The 26,233-nt window shown below is 37.4% G+C and overlaps 1 protein-coding gene across 1 annotated transcript in view; it reads left to right on the forward strand.

Annotated features, from left to right (window-relative positions):
• The window catches only part of DNAH11 (dynein axonemal heavy chain 11), an 851,888-nt gene that overhangs the window by 724,968 nt on the left and 100,687 nt on the right, over window positions 1–26,233 (forward strand). Inside the window, 1 exon segment of the mRNA XM_053715724.1 lies at window positions 12,142–12,264. Within this exon segment, the coding sequence (XP_053571699.1) occupies window positions 12,142–12,264 (123 nt within the window).

Consider the following 26,233-nt stretch of genomic DNA (forward strand, 5'->3'; position numbering starts at 1 on the left):
GTAGACAATTTTGCGTGTTGTTAATCCCACTTTGCAACAGCAACAAAAAAAGGCAGTGCAGGAAAGAATATTTTCATATACTGTATTATATCATATCCTAAGTGAATATCATAAAAGAAAATAATTTTATCATAGTTGGAATCCAAACAGATCTAATATAGATATTGGCTACATGATTACATACTAAGGGCCAGATTACAAGGGAAGCGCAAATTAACGCTCCCACCTGATCGTTCATTGCGCTAGAAGTAAGATTTTTGCGCTTGTCAGGTTGCGCTCATATGATGAGTCAAAAGTAAACTGTTTTCGCTCTTGCGGTAACCTGAGTAGCGCAAAAATCCGAAGTTAAAATATCACATACGCATTATGGAAATCAATGCAGAAAAAAAAGTGGTAAAAAAAACTAACACCCCAGTCTTGTGTAAACCCAATCTCATATTCTCATTTGTGCTAACCCGACATGAAAATATGAATATTTCACATTACAATGTTCTGCACATACAAGAATATGTTCTATTTATTCATAAATACAGATTTCTACATATAGCTGATGGTTTATATAATTATATATAGGTATAGATATATACAGATATACAATATATAGGAATATCTATTTATAAATGCTATGTGCAGAACATTGGAATGTGAAATATTTACAGTAAATACATTGTTAACGCCTTTATTAAGTTTGAATATTACATGCATATGCTTTTACCTGTATTCATCTACTTAAAGTGAAGGTAAACTTTGATGAATGAAAGCCCGGTTTTTAAAATTACTATTAAAAACAGGGGCACTTTCATTCATCAAAGTTTAGAAAGCAGCTGTTTTGTTAAAAAACTTACCTTTGTTCTTTTTACAGCCAGAGAAGCTTCCCCCACCCGGAGATCCTCTCTTCACACGTCAGCAATTACTAATTCGGCTTCCTCCAATCACGGCTTTCCCCCCAGGGGACTCATTGTCTGAGGCCATGCCGTGATTGGAGGAAACTGTATTAGTCATTGCTGACGTGTGAAGAGAGGATCTCCGGGTGGGGGAAGCTGCTCGGCTGTGAAAAAAACAAAGGTACGTTTTTAAACAAAACGTCTGCTTTCTAAACTTTGATGAATGAAAGTACCCCTGTTTTAAATAGTATTTTTTTTTTAAAAACTGGCTTTTATTCATCAAAGTTTACCTTCACTTTAACTGCAAAGGACTCCAATGCACTTATAGGTCTATATATGTATACACATGTATTAATGTGTTTATATGTCTGTAAATATTATTCTAGCCTTAAATATATTATGTTTACTGTAGAAACATAAAATAAGGTAATTAAATTTAAAAAAATTACTAAATTTAGAAACACACGTTATTGAAAATGATTATTATCTATTTTTATTTTTTTATTCTGTTTTTAGTTATCTTTTTATCTTTGACATTATTCCTAGTTTTGAGCATTATATGTCTAACTTTGTAACTGACATTGGTGAAAACACAGCTCCTAGGCCTACCTAGGTATGCTCTCATGGAAAGGAGCTACATTTCAACAAAGTATTGATTCATTTATGAAATTAAGAAGTTTTATTTTCCAATACTTGGTTTGTTGCTAAAAAAAAAATAGATTTGACTATATAACATGGAAGTAAGAATATTTGTAAAGAAAAAAAGTTTAATATCATGGCATCTCCACCAGAAATTTGATAATCTACTTTCAGTAAAAAAGCTCGTCCAGCAAAGATCTTTGTTAAATACATTTAACATAACAAAAACATATTTTTTAAATACATTTAACATTACAAAAACATCTTTTTTAAATACATTTAACATAACAAAAACATATTTGTTAGGTGTCCCCCCAGGGGGGTAAGTGTCAGGTCAGGCCGAAGCCACGGGGCCAGTGTACCACCTGAGGCATATGTAGATTACCTGATAAGGGCCCCTTAGAATGACTCAGACCACGCAACATTATGATCGAAAGCCAAATCTGTTTATTGCACAGTGCAAGCCTTTCTTATAGTGACATACAGGGTTAAGGGGATGACACATTAGGACCGCGTCATCTTACACAGTTATACAGAGCAAAGTACAAGGAAAAGCTGGAATATGAGTTTCTCATAACAATACTTACAGAGTCATAACAAACTACCATCTGCGGAGACAACAAGGTTTCTGAACCATCCTGTTTACATTATCTTATTCTATCTTATTTCTGGGCGTAGGGCCAGGGTACATTGGCAAGGCCGAACAGCTAAGGAAACTATCATAACATGCATATAGTTCTCACTACATAATAACCCAGTATAATAAAGTTTACTCATTACAAAATGGCTACTAGGAACAAGATGGCTGCGAGGAACAAGATGGCTGCCATCAGGTTCATATTACCCCTAACATACCATCCTTTTATTCTAACAGAATAACATAAAAATAGACTGGCATAGAAAGTTAGTAAAGCCTTATATTATGGTAACAGAACTCTATAAGAATACTAAAGAGAAAAATATTCCTATGTCGTGATATACTTTTATAGACTAATTGTCACTGCATATAGGTACAATCCCTCCAATACATTCCATCTATCTTCCAGCCTTCCCAAAACTACCGGTCCACCGGCACAGAGACCCAACCAGCCCCCCATCTACCCCCAAACAACGCTGCATTGTCTATCTCTCCACCTGCATTGCTAACACCCCCCAATATGTCCAACAGTTCCTTTTCCACAGTAAAGCATGACATGGCAACAGCACAACTGTCTCTAGGTGGCCTCTGAATACTTTAAGAACAGTCTTTGTCCATTTGAGAGCGCTGCACCTTGACACTTTGCTATAATACAGTTCTCCAACAGTTCATTTGCAGTAGGGGTGCTTATCCACGGTTCTTCCGCAGGGAGATACTGGAAATCTGATGGTTTGTTCATGGGGTAGACAAGGCAACCAGTGGATACCCATGGCAAGCAAACACTCGAGTCACAGGGAGTCTAGGAAGCAAACAGAAACAGTACAGGATGAGTACACACCGCAATACAATCACAATTATGTCCAAATAAAACGTCACTTTCATCCTATGTCATTTAAAATCAAACAAAACATTGTTGATATATAATACAAACTAAATACATTGACATTTCTCAGAGAATAATTTACAACTTCTCTATACACTTTTAAATTATACTTCTTGAATACTACGCAAGTGAAAACCTGTTAGACTTCATCAAGGGCCTGAATGGTTATGCTAAAACTTATGCTAAGGCCTGCCCTGTAGTAAGAATGGAAAAAAGAAAACAGTCAATGAAAATAAATGAATTTCTTTACACTGTCACTTTGCACTTCTAAAAAATAAAAGAACCTCGTGTTGCTTTATTCTGGATGGCTGCTATCTATAATGTTTATAATTCTCCAACCTAAATTCTCTCACACTCCTGTATGAGGAAAGCATACAAACAGAACATCATTTAAAACTGCAAGTTCTTTTGAAGGTAAACACATCTTTATGGTAAGAATTACTCTCTTTGACAAACATCAGGAATGACCAAATTCACTTTGCAGATACCATACTAATTAATAAAAGGGAAAAATACATTTGCTTTTCTAAACCATAATTATGCTATTCCCTAAACAAACATTTCTCTGTATATTTACTATAAACTTCTAGCTTAGACGTGTCCTCCTTATGTTCTAAAGGGTGAAGGGTCTAAAATATTATGCTATATTGTAACATTTTCCTTAAACATATTTTTATACTCAGTGGGCCATTCAATAGGGTACAATACTGCAAAGTTCACAGTTACATTTATCTAAAGAGTTACTATGTTAAGCACATAAACTACAATGTGCACTAATACCAATGAAGCATATGATGTCTTATACCCAATATGATCAAAAAAATAAAACAAATACAAGAGAATACAAAACAAGCAATATAAGGAATTGAGTTAAAACAATACTCCCCTAATTTAATTGGTTGACCCTGTAACAGCATAACAGGACCTCCATATCGAGCGGTAAGGCACAGTCCAGAGAAGGATAGTCTTTATGTCCTGAAGACACACATCAGAGGAAACAGTCATAGATTACCCAGAGTCCAGTTCTGGGGCTGGTACCAGCATGCAAAGCAAAGAATGGATCCAAAGATAGTTCAGCAACTTTTTTTTTTTTTATTGCAGTATGGTGGTTAAAACAAGCTTGACAAAAGGTCTTTCATCTTTATCTTTTCTTTCTTTAAAGGTTTACTTTCTTTCAATCTTTAATCTTTTGAAGAGTGCACTTATGGAATTTTGCCTGTACAGATTTTACCTAAATATGGAAACTCAAAAATAATTCAGTTAGTGTGTTTCAATCTCTGAAGACAGCATACTCTCATCCTGCAAATACAAATATGTTAAGAACCAAATAGAAAAATAAAACATTTTAGGCATCTGAAATATGAGAGCAAAATAAAACACAGAAAGACAATAAAAAGATCTAATCCACCAGGGAGGGAAAAAAAAGAGTGGGGTGTGGGTGTAAAGGCTACGACCGGGGTGGCCAGCAAGGTAGATGCTTTTCCGTGGCCAGATTCCCAATGAAGGAAAGTTCTAGACAATCCTAGGGACGTAGTGCATCCTGCATAGGGGTAAGACAAGGAAATTTTAGGTCACAGCTGGTGGTTAGACAATAACATTGTACGAGGAGATTCAAAACGTTTTAGGTTCACCTCCTAAAAGCAATCACCCCCATTACATAAAGATATTCATCAATACTCATCAATACTTCCCCCATGTTTGCGTGAAACATCTCATGTGACACGCAAATACAAGATAACAAGAAACTAAACGGCAAATCATGCACTCCACTCATGCAGAGACAATTCTCAATAGCAAGCAAAAATGAAATACACTTCACTATTCAATATGCTGTCCATACAGCACACTTCCACACGTAGTCACAAAAGAGAAAAACATAACAAACAAACAGTGTAAACCAATCGTTCTTGTCTTTCACAAAACAAAACATTAGCTGCTGACACAAATTTCAAACAACCACAATTAACTTAGAATGCAACACATATTCTGACAGTCACTGAAATGCAACACTCTCAGAACACTACAAACAATTAAAAACATCCACTATGTACAAAAACACGGCAGATGCACAAGAATCTTCAGTTGCAGATTATACAAATAAAATTGCGCTTATTTGGGAACGATCAGATAACCACGGTAGCCACTGTTAAAGGGACATTGTAGGATAAATGAAAATTTCATTATTCAGATAGGACTTTTAATTTTAACCAACCTTCCTAGATTAAACCAAACATAGGTAGGCTCATATGCTAATTTTTAAACCTTTGAGGGCTGCCTCTTATCACAGGCTGTATAAATCTCATTACAACCCCAAGAGACAAAATACACGTAAGCCATATAAATAAAACTAAAACTGTGATCAAATAAATTAGCAAGTTATATAAATGCAGTAGAATCAGGTAAAATGTGCATCATTTGTTTTAGGGGTGTTTATTTGTAGACACCTTATAGACCACAACTTAGCTGGTAAGCAGCAATCAAAGTCATTGCAATAACAGTGGTAGACTAGTTAATAACCGAATAACTATATATATTTTAAAGTGTCACTGAAATCACTTCATTAAATAATATCTCATTTATTTATTGAACGCAGTGGGGGTTATTTTAAATAACAAAGAGTTATATCTGTGAGATACAGTTTGACAGCCACAGAAATAAAATTATCATTTTTAAGATATATTCTGTGACAGAATATAACATAAATACTTGTTTCTTTGTAGTGAGCAATTTATAGTTATCATTTTTTATAACATAGAACACCAGTACTGCCGCTTTAAATGTAAAGTGCAAATCGTTCTCTCTGCAACAAAGCCAAACAGAGAAACTTTTTTTTAAAGAAAAGCAAAACATGCACAGTGTTATCATTCTTCTCAAGGATAGTGAGGCAAGCTCAAAGTTTCATTTCTACTTAAAGGAGAAACACTGTTTACTGCTTAAAAATATAAAATTCACACTAAAACTTGATAAATGCTAATTAGTTTAACCACAACAAAATTATTGGATTTAACGTTGTATATAATTTGATATTCACCATTCTGCAGTTGTCCAGCCAAATATAACAACCGCATATAACACAAAAAAATAAGCTTTCTGAAAAAGAATACTAATACAATTTCCCCTTTAAATTATTCCCAATGATCCTTATAATAAAAATGCATACTGACGTTCATTAAATAGCCTAAACAAGCATAAGCAGCATAAGAACGCACTCACAGTGGGATGCAGGCTAGTTAAAGGGACATTTTAACCAAACTAAAAATAATCTTTAATTGAAACTGCTAACACAGTGAAATATACTAGTGTTAGGCTTACAGTAAACCTCATCGTCTCTTATGTAAATATTCCCTTAAATTCTCAGATGTTATATCAGTTTTCCTGTATCCCTTTAAATATTTTCACTCCTCTGTTTTTTCTCGTTTTTTTTTCTTTTCTGTCCGCTAGTCTCCCGGATCCCTACACTAAAATTGTAGACAACTTATCACTTCAGTTTGCATTACAGAGAGAATTAAGTTATGCTGCAAAAAGAAATATCTGCTATTTAAATGGCAGATTTAAAATAAATATATACAAAGAAAAGTCTCTTAAAATATATTTAGCAAACTACTAATACAGTGTTATTGCACTGGTTCTTTAAATAAGAAAATGACAATTTTCTATTGCTCCGTCTACGCACTGAGCTCTGAGTTTACAGACCAATATAAGATAATGAGATATTCTTATTATCTAAAATTCAACCCATTGCAATCAACTGTGGTTTGAAAGCATAAAACCAGCTACTTCATATATATACAAATAAACTTGCAAATGCAATCTCTCCTATATGTTATACTATGCAGCTTGTATCACAAGTCATGGACAATACATAAATAGCAACACCTTGTTACAGTGGACTGTCCCTTTAAGGACTAACCATTCATCACGTAAATTAAATATGTATATCCCAACCATAATTTAGGCTTCTTGTATGATTTACCACACAAATTTCACCTCTGTACTGTAGCATGACCTGCAGATTAATTTACTTGCAACAAAAACGGACGCACTTTTAAATAAATTTTCAATTACAGCTTATAACTATATGTCATTGGGTGCACCAACTCTGTGCACAGACCTTACAAATACAACTTACGTTAACCCATTAATCATACCAGAAACAGTTTCATATTTACCAGAGCGTGACAAAAAATCACACACACCATCGCACTTTCAAAGCCACTTTCAAAGCCGTTACTTCACTTGCAAAAACAATATCATATCTTTACATGCCGAAAAACAATTATCACTTAAAACTAAAACTGCATATGAATACCACCTACTTAAAACATGCTGGTGACTTTAAAATACAGGTATATAAAATAACATTACCGAATATCTCCTTAAAACGTCTGATTTCCCAGCAGGGAAACAGAAAGAAACAGTTTCATTTGTACAGTGATACAGACAAGCTCTTTTCATCTCGCATACCAGAGATTCACTCCCTTTTTTTCTTTCTCAGAAAAACATCTATTTCATAGCGTACGACATACATATAAAATTTACCAGATTAACCTGTCACCAAGTCCAAAATGTATTATTTTTTTTTCCGAAACCCCGCAAAATGGCCACTTTTGCACGGCTTGAGACAATCATTTTCAAATAATACATTCTGTTTTTGGTTTAAAGCAAATCTGCTACACGCATACCACAGTGAGAACCTACAGACCATCACACATTATGCATCTCAATATACCAATTTCCTTACTGCAAGCGAACAAGAAGTCTTACAAACGGAGCTGCTTTAACAGTTTCTTCTCTCTTTTTTTTTTTTTTTTTTCTTCTGATCTATGTGCGCGCTCAGTGGTGGCCCCCCTTCTTTGCCTGCTACATTCTTTCACACAGAGATTTCTCTATTTATCACACAGCAGTACTCACTGACAGTGTTTTAAAAATATTTCTGTCTTTTGCAGAAACTATTAACTCTTCTTTTCTTTTACCTTATACATGTAATTTTCTCTGTGCAATCTTATCTATGAGCAGTTCCCATTTCTCAACACAATAATAGCCACAATAATAACATGCATAGCCACTTAATATTTTCTATGCACACCATCAAAAAACACAAACAAAACAAAGCAAAGCAAGCATCAGATATCAACATGAGCTTCAGGTGGGTAACAAAACTCTATTATGGGAATGAATATGGGAAACTTTAACATACATGAGACTCACTCACTGCCACCTTCGCCCGGAGGAGCTTATCTTAAAAGCTCTCCGTCAACTGGCATTCATATATTTCTTGCGCGCTTATCACAGACAGGACTCACAATACCTGTCGTATCCCAGCACAGGACTCTATACCTGTCTGGAGGGGTATCACAACTGCCGGCAGGACTATAACCTCCGCAAACCTGTGCTTCGACCACAGGAACCCCTTTAACCCTTTATCATATATTATCAACACCTATTACCAGACTAAATTTAGGTTCAGATTCACAGAAGGAAAGCATGGTAAAAGCACTCATACTTACTCACTGCGAATCCCACAAACTGACGCCAAAATTGTTAGGTGTCCCCCCAGGGGGGTAAGTGTCAGGTCAGGCCGAAGCCACGGGGCCAGTGTACCACCTGAGGCATATGTAGATTACCTGATAAGGGCCCCTTAGAATGACTCAGACCACGCAGCATTATGATCGAAAGCCAAATCTGTTTATTGCACAGTGCAAGCCTTTCTTATAGTGACATACAGGGTTAAGGGGATGACACGTTAGGACCGCGTCATCTTACACAGTTATACAGAGCAAAGTACAAGGAAAAGCTGGAATATGAGTTTCTCATAACAATACTTACAGAGTCATAACAAACTACCATCTGCGGAGACAACAAGGTTTCTGAACCATCTTGTTTACATTATCTTATTCTATCTTATTTCTGGGCGTAGGGCCAGGGTACATTGGCAAGGCCGAACAGCTAAGGAAACTATCATAACATGCATATAGTTCTCACTACATAATAACCCAGTATAATAAAGTTTACTCATTACAAAATGGCTACTAGGAACAAGATGGCTGCGAGGAACAAGATGGCTGCCATCAGGTTCATATTACCCCTAACAATATTTTTAAAATATATTTAAGTATCTGTGGGGTCAGATACCATTGTGTAAAAAAAATAGATTTATTTTCTAATATTCTTGTTGAAATGGAAGAATGTGCTGCTGAGAAACAAATGTAATTATTTTTCCAAGGGAATGTTCTTGAATCTGTATAACAGTATAGTATGGCACATTTCTATTATACAGGATTATTTGTGATTGATTTATAATCTAGCATATGACCCACCTATTTTTTATACTTTGACTTTGCCCTGAAGACGTATTTGCATTTTCTTTCACAATAGAAGACATCCTTATGTGTTACTTGAATTTTACAGAATAAGAGCTCATTTCCATTGAGTCATTAAAAATGGAGCCGTAGCTAAAAGTAGTTTACAACTTTGATTTAATACCATGCTTCCATTTAAATATTTTGTGCAGTTTATGCAGTCACTCTTTTTGTGTAGGTGTAGGTTAACGTTCTGTTAATTCTTTAATCCAATGTATGATATCTCTAAAATTGCACCATAGCAAGTTACGTTTAACGCCTAAGTTCCTTACCTATGATTGCCTCTAGAAAGAAACAGAAACAAAGATACATTGAATTCATGACACACATTTACATAGGTACACAAACACACACTAACTTAGGCACACACAATAACACAGACAGATACAGAGAGACACTAGCACAGACAAACACTAACACACACACAGTACCGAGAGACACTAGCACAGACAAACACTAACACACACACAGTACCGAGAGACACTAGCACAGACAAACACTAACACACACACAGTACCGAGAGACACTAGCACAGACAAACACTAACACACACACAGTACCGAGAGACACTAGGACAGACAAACACTAACACACACACAGTACCGAGAGACACTAGCACAGACAAACACTAACACACACACAGTACCGAGAGACACTAGCACAGACAAACACTAACATACACACAGTACCGAGAGACACTAGGACAGACAAACACTAACACACACACAGTACCGAGAGACACTAGCACAGACAAACACTAACACACACACAGTACCGAGAGACACTAGCACAGACAAACACTAACACACACACAGTACCGAGAGACACTAGCACAAACACTAACACACACACAGTACCGAGAGACACTAGCACAGACAAACACTAACACACACAGTACCGAGAGACACTAGCACAGACAAACAACACACACACAGTACCGAGAGACACTAGGACAGACAAACACTAACACACACACAGTACAGAGAGACACTAGCACAGACAAACAATAACACAGACACTAACACATTAATACATAGCAACAGTACAAGACAACAGCACTCCTGTTCCAGTGAATGAGTTTCTACTTTATTATAGTTACAGTTTTACACAAAGACACTGAGAAAAACACAGACACTCATCCTGACCAGCAAGTTCAGTGACCGGGTTTATAGAGAGATGACAAAACAGCTGCACATAGAAGGTTTGCACTATGGTGAAATATTACCATCATCATCCAAGAAACATAGGCAGATTATACTCTATTGCTGCTGCTGATTTAAGAAAAATCTGCTGCCTGCCACCATTTAAAAAAAAAAAGTATCCCAGCCTCCCACACTTTAAGGAACATGTGGACTGAAAAACACCTTCCTAATTTAGCACTGCCCCGGCTCTGCTAAAGTAAAATAATAAAAACAACAGCTGTGTTCCAGATCCCCATCGCACTACTGAAATGGGGTTACTTGAAATGCACTTGTGTTAGCGCAACCTGGGCCCCTAGCCCACCGGACCTCTGATGCCAGTGACCTCTTTCACACCCTGATGGCCACCCTGCATTTTATACAAACAATAAAACTGCCCAAAAGCACTTACTGTTTGAGAAGAAAGTAATTTAATTTAATATACTTTGATAAAAGTGCAAATCTCAAATGATCATATTTGTTCAGGAAGTATGACCAGACTGGTCACTGGATATATTTTAATGTCCTCTACATTATGTTTCTTATTTATTTTTTACAACCTTAATAGCAGATTTATCAGCATCCTGTTGGAAGGTTATACTTCATGGATAGATTTAGATGAAATATATACCTGTGTGGCTTTTTTTCACCTATTAGGCCTACAAAATAAATGTACCCCTCTGGAGTGCTGTTGTGTTAAAAACAGGATTAACTGAGTGAAAACCATTTTATTTTACAGTAATTCAACACACAAACAAGCATGTTGAGAAAACTGCAGGGAAAACAAGCATTGAGACTAATGTACTGGAAAATACATCTTTTTTACTGTATAGAATTCTGTCATCTTTGACTCTAACAGACTTTTTTTTCCAAGAAAAGAACTAAAGTTACTGGTATAATTGAAACTGTAGAAAGCTGTCTTTGTATTTGAAAAGTGTTTTTTTTATATATATACTACTGTAATTTTATTTACAACTAATATTTACTGTCTTTGAATGCAAAAGTTTATTATTTTTTTGTTCCTGAGGTATTTTCTATTTGTGCTTCTATAGCTTAGCTGGCATTTAAAGGGATATAAAACAAGTTGGGATAGAGACAAAATAATATAATATGTACTTTAATTACTTTACCTGCAAATTTATACTGCAGTGCCTCGCAATTAAGCCTTTCTTTTAAGTTTCTGAATTGTAAAGTTCTAACTCCTCCCACACAATTCCTTTTATGGCTGTATCTATGTTTATTGTTCTTTTGGCAAAATGAAAAAAGTGAATAGGGATTATTTGCTGGAGCATGCCTAGAAACTGGGAACTCAGTTGAAATACAATGCCTGTGTCTAAACACTGATAAGAGGGATGGAGATGCTGCTCCAGGCAGTTTAGCTATGTAATTCCTTTTGCTTATTTTGGAAAAGTATTTTAAAATACTTGCCAGCAATTTTTAAACAATTTTTTATGCAAACTATTTTAAATTAATTAGCCCTTTTAGGATACGCACAGATCTCAACCTGTTTTATGGCACTTTAAGTTGGTTTCTTTTGTTTTATTTTGTGTGCTTTTTATAGGTATCTTAAAATCATTGAAAATGCATTGGCAGTTGGTGATACAATTCTAATTGAAAATCTAGATGAGACAATTGACCCAATTCTTGATCCCCTTCTTGGAAGAAACACTATTAAAAGAGGACGGTAAGTATATAACTGTTTGATATAATTAGTTAACTTTAGTTGTTCTAAATTTTAGTCTCGTGTATTGCTAATAGTTCGAATTAAACACGTTTTACATGACTTTTCCAATTTTCTACATTTAATAACCATAAGTAGCAACTTATAATATCTAAGGAGACCCCAGAAGGTCATAAAGTCTCCATTAGTGCATCTTGATCTTGACTGTCTGTTATCACCGCATTTATGCCTTTTAGAAATGCCCATGTACTTGTCTTCTTATAGTATAGATATGAGGCATGTGTTTGTATAATTGTTCTATACATTCTTATTTATTGAAGGTACTTAAGGCATTCATTACATTCATTTATTTGACTTAAATCTACATTGAAAAATGCACATCTATCCAAACTTATAGTAATGTCTCAAATGCAGCATCACACATTTGAATCTTTTTTTTTTTTTTTTAATGACTTAGCAAGATATAAATTCTTTCTTTGAAATAATGGCTAAATAGATGGTTGTGATATATTTGGTTCAGTCCAACAGTTGAAGTTCATTAATAATTGGAATGTTGTGGAGTATGAAGTAATGAATACTAATTACTCCTTTCATGTCTGACAGCACCCTGTGGACCAATCCATCAGCTCAGACTTTAATTTGGTTTCAGTAATGGTTCTATCAATAGTACATTAATTCTGTGTTGAAAAGATATACAGTTGAACCTGACCCACACTGTAGACTCTACTGTCATAAAATGGCCACATACTGACAACAACTAGGTAATTACAAATAATTAAATCTACTGAGCTTTAGACGCTCCTAATTTAAAATAAAATATGTCTTATGATATCAATTGACAGCAGAAAGCATAGCAGGAACTATTTATTGAATTGTATCCTGTCCAAAGCAAATGTACTAGCCTGTATATTAGAAGCAGCTGATCTGTGAAGTAACTTCATGAAATAATATCACTGTGGTTTATTGAGATTATTATTTAAGATTTAATTTTTTGAGGACGTTAACCTGTGAAAGGAGGTAATTTGTATCAGACTTGAAATATAGTTTAATCATTCCAACTTTAAGAAAAGCTTTGAATATGAAACCGATGATTTTTTCTGAGCTTTTTTCTTTTATTTCCAGAGGAAAGTTTAGACTAAAGCAATAAGCTCATTTTGGCCTACTGTTAAATTCACTCTCTCTTGTCATATATGTTATGGATGTTTTAAGAAATGTTAAACAGGCATATAAGTAAAACTATAACAGGTCTTTAACGATAAATCAGTTTATTTTTCATTAATCTCTGTGCTCCGTTTCATAGATGCCCTATCTAAAAAAAGCCAATAGTGAAGTGCCTATAATAGGATATTCATAGATTAGCCAATCAGAGGTTTTCAAGACCAACCTCTATCCTTTTGTGTGCAGCACTGAAAACATGTCTAGTTTGCTGCATATTGACATACTTAAATGCCTCAGAAGAAGCAGACATTAAACCAAAAAAATAAACTGTTCTTACATTATAGAACAGCTTACTTCTGTCTTTTTAAGCTATATCAGAAAGTTGTTAGTAAAGTTTGAGCTTCTGAAACAATAGTAGTTCAAAGATTAGGACTTAAGTTAAATAAACTTATATTTAATACATTAATAATTCTCATCGCTGAGCTTATCTAAAGTACTGGCATACTATAATAATTTTAAGGTATTATACATGAGTAACTGGAAGCCATTATCACCCTCAACTAGTCTTTGCTAAAAATGTATGCCATATAAATTCAGTGTCTTTGGAGTCTTTTCCTATCTTTAAATGAAAAAAAAAATTATAGTTGTCAACTCGGCTCTGTTTTTTAATTAGTTTGGTTATGATTGGCTAGATGGGAGGTTGTCCGCATAAAAAAATGTCCAATATGAGAAACACATTAGGACATTTAAATGAAACAGACATACTATACTAAAATAACTAAGACTAGCGCATCTTCTTAGCCTCCTCAATTGTTGTGTTACTATATATAAAGTTAATTTTCTAAGCTGTTGTAGTAATAGTGAATCTAGAAAATCAACACAGGCACAAGGATAAACACAGGTTTAATAGACACTAGAATTGTATAACTTGCAGCACTGAGTGGGAATAATAATTGTTCTTTACCCCTGGGGTTCTTGATTGACAACTCACAGGGCCCATGGACAAACAGATGTGAATCAGATCTTAGATTAAACCCCAGGGTCAGCCCAATACTCAAATTAAGCCTCCTGACCCTGGAAACACTGTGTCAGTTCCATACCCAAATTAGAGTTCATATTAGACTTCTGGTTTACCAACTCCTCTGTCTGCCTCAAACCCAATTTGGACTTCATATCAGATCCCAGGGTAAGCGCCCTACTCAAAAAAGATCTTTTATATTACCCTTCAACACCTCTATCAATCTCATATGTAAATCAGACTTCAGATCAGATACCTGAACCTGCAGCCTCATAACTGCATTAGGCCTCAGATCTGACCTCTGAACATGGAACCCCATATCCAAGTCAGACCTTAGATCAGACCTCTGAACTTGAATCTCACACCCAAATCAGATCTACATCCCCTAACTACATCAGACCCTGCAACTCCATACCCAAATTAGACCAGTGGATCTGCAATCCTTTACCACATCAGACTTAAGATAACACCTGTGACCATGCAACCCTTCTATCATATCAATGCCCCTGTCAGATCCCTGGGTTCACATGCCCCTTTTTTATTTTGCAGGGTGAGGACATCAGTGCTTGGTCTGCTTGACAATCACATGATAACTGGTGTCAGGCTCTTGGTCCATGACTGAATACCAGACTGATTAGTCCACCCTTGCTTTACACTAGCAAGAGTATTTTGGTTGACAAGCATCTCAAAATAGCATGAAGCAGTTGGTTTTGCAACTTAGTAGTACATAAGTGCTTGCTTCCAAAAGCATTGTACACTGTTCGTTAGTAATTTAGCAATATAGCCAAAAACCAGTAAATCCTGATAAAACAGGTAAGAAAGGTTACCAACATCAAAGTAGCCTATGACAAAAATATATCCATAACCTCCCTTCCACATGCTGTTACCCATCTCAACTAATCAGTGACTGGATGTTCCTGTTATATTGTGTAACTAGGCATTTGTGTCTTAATATATTTGCTATAGATTTTTTTTCTTCAATTATTATGTATAATATTTATAATTCTGTGACACAATAACATAATTTATGCTTACCTGATAAATTCCTTTCTTCTGTAGTGTGATCAGTCCACGGGTCATCATTACTTCTGGGATATTACTCCTCCCCAACAGGAAGTGCAAGAGGATTCACCCAGCAGAGTTGCATATAGCCCCTCCCCTCTACGTCACCCCCAGTCATTCGACCAAGGACAAAAACGAGAAAGGAGGAACCAAGGGTGTAGTGGTGACTGGAGTATAATTTAAAAATAAATACCTGCCTTAAAAACAGGGCGGGCCGTGGACTGATCACACTACAGAAGAAAGGAATTTATCAGGTAAGCATAAATTATGTTTTCTTCTGTTAAGTGTGATCAGTCCACGGGTCATCATTACTTCTGGGATACCAATACCAAAGCAAAAGTACACGGATGACGGGAGGGATAGGCAGGCTCTTTTATACAGAAGGAACCACTGCCTGAAGAACCTTTCTCCCAAAAATAGCCTCCGAGGAAGCAAATGTGTCAAATTTGTAAAATTTGGAAAAAGTATGAAGTGAAGACCAAGTTGCAGCCTTGCAAATCTGTTCAACAGAGGCCTCATTCTTGAAGGCCCAAGTGGAAGCCACAGCTCTAGTAGAATGGGCTGTAATTCTTTCAGGAGGCTGCTGTCCAGCAGTCTCATAAGCTAAACGTATTATACTACGAAGCCAAAAAGAAAGAGAGGTTGCCGAAGCCTTTTGACCTCTCCTCTGTCCAGAGTACACGACAAACAGAGAAGACGTTTGTCGAAATTCCTTAGTTGCCTGTAAGTAAAATTTTAGGGCACGAACTACGTCCAGATTATGTAGTAAGCGTTCCTTCTTTGAAGAAGGATTTGGACACAAAGAAGGAACAACAATCTCTTGATTGATATTCCTGTTAGTGACTACCTTGGGTAAGAACCCAGGTTTAGTACGCAGAACTACCTTATCCGAATGAAAAATCAAATAAGGAGAATCACAATGTAAGGCTGATAACTCAGAGACTCTTCGAGCCGAGGAAATAGCCATTAAAAATAGAACTTTCCAAGATAACAACTTTATATCAATGGAATGGAGGGGTTCAAACGGAACGCCCTGTAAAACGTTTAGAACAAGATTTAAACTCCATGGTGGAGCAACAGTCTTAAACACAGGCTTAATCCTCGCTAAAGCCTGACAAAAAGCCTGAACGTCTGGCACTTCTGACAGACGTTTGTGTAACAGAATAGACAGAGCTGAGATCTGTCCCTTTAATGAACTAGCAGATAAACCCTTTTCTAAACCTTCTTGTAGAAAAGACAATATCCTAGGAATCCTAACCTTACTCCAAGAGTAACCTTTGGATTCACACCAGTATAGGTATTTACGCCATATTTTATGGTAAATCTTTCTGGTAACAGGCTTCCTAGCCTGTATTAAGGTGTCAATAACTGACTCAGAAAACCCACGTTTTGATAAAATCAAACGTTCAATTTCCAAGCAGTCAGCTTCAGAGAAGTTAGATTTTGATGTTTGAAAGGACCCTGTATCAGAAGGTCCTGTTTCAGAGGTAGAGACCAAGGTGGACAGGATGACATGTCCACCAGGTCTGCATACCAAGTCCTGCGTGGCCATGCAGGTGCTATCAGAATCACTGATGCTCTCTCCTGTTTGATTCTGGCAATCAATCGAGGAAGCATCGGGAAAGGTGGAAACACATAAGCCATCCTGAAGTCCCAAGGTGCTGTCAGTGCATCTATTAGGACTGCTCCCGGATCCCTGGATCTGGACCCGTAGCGAGGAAGTTTGGCGTTCTGTCGAGACGCCATGAGATCTATCTCTGGTTTGCCCCAACGCCGAAGTATTTGGGCAAAGACCTCCGGATGAAGTTCCCACTCCCCGGATGAAAAGTCTGACGACTTAAGAAATCCGCCTCCCAGTTCTCCACTCCCGGGATGTGGATTGCTGAGAGGTGGCAAGAGTGAGACTCTGCCCAGCGAATTATCTTTGATACTTCCATCATTGCTAGGGAGCTTCTTGTCCCTCCCTGATGGTTGATGTAAGCTACAGTCGTGATGTTGTCCGACTGAAACCTGATGAACTCCCGAGTTGTCAACTGGGGCCAAGCCAGGAGGGCATTGAGAACTGCTCTCAATTCCAGAATGTTTATTGGCAGGAGACTCTCCTCCTGACTCCATTGTCCCTGAGCCTTCAGAGAATTCCAGACGGCACCCCAACCTAGAAGGCTGGCGTCTGTTGTTACAATTGTCCAGTCTGGTCTGCTGAATGGCATCCCCCTGGACAGATGTGGCCGAGAAAGCCACCATAGAAGAGAATTTCTGGTCTCTTGATCCAGATTCAGAGAAGGGGACAAGTCTGAGTAATCCCCATTCCACTGACTCAGCATGCACAATTGCAGTGGTCTGAGGTGTAAGCGAGCAAATGGCACTATGTCCATTGCCGCTACCATTAAGCCGATTACCTCCATGCATTGAGCCACCGATGGGTGTTGAATGGAATGAAGGGTGCGGCAAGCACTTTGAAGTCTTGTTAACCTGTCCTCTGTCAGGTAAATCTTCATTTGTACAGAATCTATAAGAGTCCCCAGGAAGGGAACTCTTGTGAGTGGAACGAGTGAACTTTTCTTTTCGTTCACCTTCCATCCATGTGACCTTAGAAATGCCAGTACTAACTCTGTATGAGACTTGGCAGTTTGAAAGCTTGAAGCTTGTATCAGAATGTCGTCTAGGTAGGGAGCTACCGAAATTCCCTGCGGTCTTAGTACCGCCAGAAGAGCACCTAGAACCTTTGTGAAGATTCTTGGAGCTGTAGCCAATCCGAATGGAAGAGCTACAAACTGGTAATGTCTGTCTAGAAAGGCAAATCTTAGATACCGGTAATGATCTTTGTGAATCGGTATGTGAAGGTAAGCATCCTTTAAGTCCACTGTGGTCATGTACTGACCTTCTTGGATCATAGGTAAAATTGTCCGGATAGTCTCCATTTTGAATGATGGAACTCTTAGGAATTTGTTTAGGATCTTTAAATCCAGGATTGGTCTGAAAGTTCCTTCTTTTTTGGGAACCACAAACAGATTTGAGTAAAACCCTTTTCCCTGTTCCAACCGTGGAACTGGATGGATTACTCCCATTAACAATAGTTCTTGTATGCAGCGTAGAAACGCTTCTTTCTTTGTTTGGTCTGTCGACAACCTTGACAGATGAAATCTCTCTCTTGGAGGAGAGTGTTTGAAGTCCAGAAGGTATCCCTGAGATATTATCTCTAGCGCCCAGGGATCCTGGACATCTCTTGCCCAAGCCTGGGCGAAGAGAGAAAGTCTGCCCCCCACTAGATCCGATCCCGGATCGGGGGCCCTCAATTCATGCTGTTTTAGTGGCAGCTGCAGGTTTCCTGGCCTGCTTGCCCTTGTTCCAGGACTGGTTAGGTCTCCAGCCTTGTCTGTAGCGAGCACCAGATCCTTCTTGTTTTGGAGTAGTGGAAGTTGATGCTGCTCCTGCTTTGAAATTCCGAAAGGAACGAAAATTAGACTGTCTAGCCTTAGGTTTGGCTTTGTCTTGAGGTAGGGCGTGGCCCTTACCTCCTGTAATGTCAGCGATAATTTCTTTCAAACCAGGCCCAAATAAGGTCTGTCCCTTGAAAGGTATATTAAGTAATTTGGACTTAGAAGTTACATCAGCTGACCAGGATTTTAGCCACAGTGCTCTACGCGCTTGAATGGCGAATCCAGAATTCTTAGCCGTAAGTTTAATTAAATGTACTACGGCTTCCGAAATGAATGAATTAGATAGCTTAAGTACTCTAAGCCTGTCTGAAATGTCGTCCAGCATAGTTGAGAGACTCAATCCAGAATGCCGCTGCAGCCGTGATCGGCGCAATGCATGCAAGGGGTTGCAATATAAAACCTTGTTGAACAAACATTTTCTTAAGGTAACCCTCTAACTTTTTATCCATTGGATCTGAAAAGGCACAGCTATCCTCCACCGGGATAGTGGTACGCTTAGCTAAAGTAGAAACTGCTCCCTCCACCTTAGGGACCGTTTGCCATAAGTCCCGTGTGGTGGCGTCTATCGGAAACATCTTTCTAAATATCGGAGGGGGTGAGAACGGCACACCGGGTCTATCCCACTCCTTAGTAATAATTTCGGTTAGTCTCTTAGGTATAGGAAAAACGTCAGTACTTGTTGGTACAGCAAAATATTTATCCAACCTACACATTTTCTCTGGTATTGCAACTGTGTTACAATCATTCAGGGCCACTAACACCTCCCCTAGTAAAACACGGAGGTTTTCCAGCTTAAATTTAAAATTTGAAATATCTGAATCCAATCTGTTTGGATCAGAACCGTCAGCTGCAGAATGAAGCTCTCCGTCCTCATGTTCTGCAAGTTGTGACGCAGTATCTGACATGGCTCTAACATTATCAGCGCACTCTGTTCTCACCCCAGAGTGATCTCGCTTGCCCCTTAGTTCTGGTAATTTAGCCAAAACCTCAGTCATAACAGTAGCCATATCTTGTAATGTTATTTGTAATGGCCGCCCAGATGTACTTGGCGTCGCCATATCGCGCACGTCCCGGGCGGGAGATGCAGGTACTGTCACGTGAGGCGAGTTAGTCGGCATAACTCTCCCCTCGTTGTTTGGTGAAATTTGTTCAATTTGTACAGATTGACTTTTATTTAATGTAGCATCAATACAGTTAGTACATAAATTTCTATTGGGCTCCACCTTGGCTTTAGTACAAATAGTACAGGTCTCATCTTCTGAATCAGACATGTTTAACAAACTAGCAAATAAACTTGCAATTTGGAAATACTATACAATAAAAATACAATGAAAAAAACGAACTGTGCTTGAAAAGCACTGAATATATATAACAGACGAAATCAATCAGCTTTGAAAAACCAAATGTAACTTAGCAAAGGATTGTACCCAGTAGCAAGAAATAACTAACCCTGAGGCATAAAAAAGTTAAAGAATAAACGTTTTTTATCACAGTCAACTACAATCATACAAGCTCTGTTAGATTACTTCCCTCAAATTAGCTTTGAAGATCCCTGGGTTCTGTAGAGATAAACCGGAACATGCAGGAAAAAACAATGAGCTTTGACTGAAATTTTTGATGCGTAGCAAAAGGCGCCAAAAAGGTCCCACCCCCTCACACACAACAGTGAGAGAGATTAAGCAACTGTCATAATTAGATCCAGCAACTGCCAAGTGGAAAAATAGTGCCCAAACATTTTATTCACCCAGTACCTCAGAAAATGAAAACGATTTTACATTCCAGCAAAAACGTTTAACATAATTAAGAGTTATTAAAAAGCCTATTGTATTTCTATTAGGCTAAAGTCTTACATACACAGTGTAATTCCAGAGAAGTACCATTCTCCAGAAAACAAAAATGTAAATTATACATACATGATATAATGTCGGTATGGCAGTATTTTCTCAGCAATTCCATTGTTAGAAATAAAAACTGCTACATACCTCTTTGCAGAATAAACTGCCCGCTGTCCCCTGATCTGAAGTTTACCTCTCCTCAGGTGGCCGAGAAACAGCAATATGATCTTAACAACTCCGGCTAAAATCATAGTAAAAACTCTGGTAGATTCTTCTTCAAACTCTACCAGAGAAGGAATAACACGCTCCGGTGCTATTAAAAAATAACAAACTTTTGATTGAAGAAATAAAACTAAATAAAATCACCATAGTCCTCTCACACATCCTATCTAGTCGTTGGGTGCAAGAGAATGACTGGGGGTGACGTAGAGGGGAGGGGCTATATGCAACTCTGCTGGGTGAATCCTCTTGCACTTCCTGTTGGGGAGGAGTAATATCCCAGAAGTAATGATGACCCGTGGACTGATCACACTTAACAGAAGAAATTTTATTTTCATTTAGGGGCAAATATGATTTTGGTTAACCATGCCATTTAAGTACACATTATCTGTTTGTTTATTAAGCTTTTATTATTATTATTATTATTATTATTATTATCAGGTATTTGTAGAGCGCCAACAGATTCCGCAAGCTTTCATCAAAACAATATTTCCTGTAGGTCCAATGCATGGTTTACAGACCATATAATTCAATGGGGCGCAAAAAATTAGAACAAAAATCTTACACCCACTAACAGGACCACGTATAATCAAGAGCACTAAACCCGACTTGAAATATTAATATTCAATGTTCTTAACATAGCAGAATATGTTCTATTTATTCTTAAATACATATTTCTATATGTAGCTGTATATACCTACATATCTATTCCTATAGATATATAGGTATAGATATGTATTTTACATGAACAGTATCAGATATATAAAGAAATATATATTTAATGATAAAAATTACATTATTTTCTATGTGAAGAACATAAGAATGTAAAAATATGTGTTATGCAATTTAGATTTTAAAATTATTAAACATACTGTAAAATAGATATATTTTATGGATTATTTAGAATATTTTCTAGTATGTTTAATAATTTATTTATTTTTAAATATTCTTTTATTTAGGTTCAGTAGTATTCATAACAGAAAGATTAAGAAAAATAACAATTAACTTATATGCATGAATTGACAATTGCACGTTTCAGATAGTATAAATGACAAGATCTGAGGAGTTAAAATTTTAGTATAAAAGATTATGCATCTTGATGTCAATGTAAACTTGAGAGCCTCATTTTCATACATAATGTTAGTAATGCAAGTGGTTAATGATTTGGCTACACATGAGCCAACTGATATAGGAGAAGTATTCTGACAATGATAACCACATGGGGGACCTTAGAAGATCATAATGAAGCAGAAATGGTTACGGGAGTATTCAGCGGGTAAACACTGCTATAAGTAAGGGGTGGGCAGAGGGGAGAATGTTAAGAGTAAAGAGGAGTAAACAAAATTGTAGTTTCTTAATGAGAGTGCATCTCTTAGGCTGTAGTAGTGCAGAGGGTGAGGGTTTGGTGAAATATAAAAGTGTGATATAAGTTATGAGGTGGCAGTTGTATTAATATAAAGTGGGAGTAGTGATGAGAGAAGTTTCATATTTTTAGGGTCATAGTTAAGTGCTGGTGATGAATTTCTGACATAAAATATCTAACATCATTGACATCAAAACAGATAAACTACTATAAAGCTAAAGGTGATAGTACACAACATAAGACATATACAGTAGCTTAGTGGGAATAGTATGATAATCAACCACTGTGTATAATGAACTGTAGTCACTAAATAGGGCCTATAAATATAAGGATACATACATATAGGGTTTGTCACAAAGGAGTAGGGAGCTATTGCAAACACATTGATTTCTAGGGACTAGATTGATAGGAGTTTGCTATGGCAAAATGGGAATAAAGCACAGGGTATCTCCAGAAGATAAGTCAATGGAGCTGGTGAAACTGCCCAATGTAGATTTTTAAATATAAGTATTAGCACTATCATAGAATGCTGTCTCAGCCACAGACAGCACTTCCACGATGTGAGGCAAATTGATGTGGCCAGGGAGTAAAGTTAAATGTACGAAGTCTAACAAATAGCATATGGAAGTTCTATTATGCATGAGTAATTTGTGTAGTGCACAAGAGTTTTTATAGCAGCAATATAGATATGCCTCTGGGTAGGACTGCATTAGCACAGCACATAGACTTTAAGCAATATCTATTACAGAGAAAAAAGGGTATATGTCAACTAGGGTAGGTAACAGCTCATACATTTCTAACACATTTTATATGTTCAAATCATAGCTATAAAAAAACATAACAGCTCTGTGGTTGCTTAGAGAGAAAAAAAGACAATAGAAAAAAAACAACATACAAGTTAGGCATAAATGTTAACAGCGCTAAGTGTGCCCTTTAGTGTGGGGAGGAAAATTATAGAAACTAACTCTCTAGATAATAATGTCCAAATATAAAACAAGATGTTGAACTATGAGCCTATAATAACTCATTTTGGCCCCAATATATGAAAGGCACAGATACTGGAGTGAGATCTGATCAACTATCCCACCCCTACTTTTAAGCAAGAGATATCTACTAGCAGTTGAGTCCCTAGACTTTCACAACTGGATCCTCCAAATCCCCTAGTTGAAAAGACATAGGCCTAGATTTAGAGTTGGGCGGTAGCCGTCAAAACCAGCGTTAGAGGCTCCTAACGCTGGTTTTGTGCTACTGCCGGTATTTAGAGTCAGTCATTAAAGGGTCTAACGCTCACTTTCCAGCCGCGACTTTTCCATACCGCAGATCCCCTTACGTCATTTGCGTATCCTATCTTTTCAATGGGATCTTTCTAACGCCGGTATTTAGAGTCGTGGCTGAAGTGAGCGTTAGAAATCTAACGACAAAACTCCAGCCGCAGAAAAAAGTCAGTAGTTAAGAGCTTTCTGGGCTAACGCCGGTTTATAAAGCTCTTAACTACTGTGCTCTAAAGTACACTAACACCCATAAACTACCTATGTACCCCTAAACCAACGTCCCCCCACATCGCCGCCACTCGATTAAATTTTTTTAACCCCTAATCTGCCGACCGCCACCTACATTATACTTATGTACCCCTAATCTGCTGCCCCTAACACCGCCGACCCCTATATTATATTTATTAACCCCTAACCTGCCCCCCACAACGTCGCCGCCAGCTACCTACAATAATTAACACCTAATCTGCCGACCGCAAAGCGCCGCCACCTACGTTATCCTTATGTACCCCTAATCTGCTGCCCCTAACACTGCCGACCCCTATATTATATTTATTAACCCCTAATCTGCCCGCCTCAACGTCGCCTCCACCTGCCTACACTTATTAACCCCTAATCTGCCGAACGGACCGCACCGCTACTATAATAAAGTTATTAACCCCTAATCCGCCTCACTCCCGCCTCAATAACCCTATAATAAATAGTATTAACCCCTAATCTGCCCTCCCTAACATCGCCGACACCTAACTTCAATTATTAACCCCTAATCTGCCAACCGAATCTCACCGCTACTGTAATAAATGGATTAACCCCTAAAGCTAAGTCTAACCCTAACCCTAACACCCCCCTAAATTAAATTTAATTTAAATCTAACGAAATAAATTAACTCTTATTAAATAAATTATTCCTATTTAAAGCTAAATACTTACCTGTAAAATAAACCCTAATATAGCTACAATATAAATTATAATTATATTATAGCTATTTTAGGATTTATATTTATTTTACAGGTAACTTTGTATTTATTTTAACCAGGTACAAAAGCTATTAAATAGTTAAGAACTATTTAATAGCTACCTAGTTAAAATAATTACAAAATTACCTGTAAAATAAATCCTAACCTAAGTTACAATTAAACCTAACACTACACGATCAATAAATTAATTAAATAAAATACCTACAATTATCTACAATTAACCCTAACACTACACTATCAATAAATTAATTAAATACAATATCTACAAATAAATACAATGAAATAAACTAACTAAAGTACAAAAAATAAAAAAGAACTAAGTTACAAAAAATAAAAAAATATTTACAAACATTAGAAAAATATTACAACAATTTTAAACTAATTACACCTACTCTAAGCCCCCTAATAAAATAACAAAGCCCCCCAAAATAAAAAAATGCCCTACCCTATTCTAAATTAAAAAAGTTCAAAGCTCTTTTACCTTACCAGCCCTGAACAGGGCCCTTTGCGGGGCATGCCCCAAATAATTCATCTCTTTTGCCTGTAAAAAAAACACATACAATACCCCCCCCCAACATTACAACCCACCACCCACATACCCCTAATCTAACCCAAACCCCCCTTAAATAAACCTAACACTAAGCCCCTGAAGATCTTCCTACCTTATCTTCACCATACCAGGTTCACCGATCCGTCCTCGGAAGTCTTGATCCAAGCCTCGGAAGTGTTGATCCAAGCCCAAGCGGGGGGCTGAAGAGTGACGTCCATCATCGGGCTGAAGTCTGGATCCAAGCGGCGGCTGAAGAACTCCATCATCGGGCTGAAGTCGGAAGTCCATCATCGGGATGAAGTCTTCTATCAAGCCGTATCTTTAATCTTCTTTCTTCTGGAGCGGAGCCATCTTCTTTCCAACCGACGTGGATCCAACCTCTTCAACCGACGCCTACTCGCCGAATGACGGTTCCTTTAAATGACGTCATCCAAGATGGCGTCCCTCGAATTCCGATTGGCTGATAGGATTCTATCAGCCAATCGGAATTAAGGTAGGAATATTCTGATTGGCTGGTGGAATCAGCCAATCAGAATCAAGTTCAATCCGATTGGCTGATCCAATCAGCCAATCAGATTGAGCTCGCATTCTATTGGCTGTTCCGACTTCAGCCCGATGATGGAGTTCTTCAGCCGCCGCTTGGATCCAGACTTCAGCCCGAGGATGGACGTCACTCTTCAGCCCCCCGCTTGGGCTTGGATCAACACTTCCGAGGCTTGGATCATGACTTCCGAGGACGGATCGGTGAACCTGGTATGGTGAAGATAAGGTAGGAAGATCTTCAGGGGCTTAGTGTTAGGTTTATTTAAGGGGGGTTTGGGTTAGATTAGGGGTATGTGGGTGGTGGGTTGTAATGTTGGGGGGGTATTGTATGTGTTTTTTTACAGGCAAAAGAGCTGAATTCTTTGGGGCATGCCCCGCAAAGGGCCCTGTTCAGGGCTGTTAAGGTAAAAGAGCTTTGAACTTTTTTAATTTAGAATAGGGTAGGGCATTTTTTTATTTTGGGGGGCTTTGTTATTTTATTAGGGGGCTTAGAGTAGGTGTAATTAGTTTAAAATTGTTGTAATATTTTTCTAATGT

This window comes from Bombina bombina, chromosome 5 (genome assembly GCF_027579735.1).
Source record: "Bombina bombina isolate aBomBom1 chromosome 5, aBomBom1.pri, whole genome shotgun sequence".
Classification (NCBI taxonomy): Eukaryota; Metazoa; Chordata; class Amphibia; order Anura; family Bombinatoridae; genus Bombina; species Bombina bombina.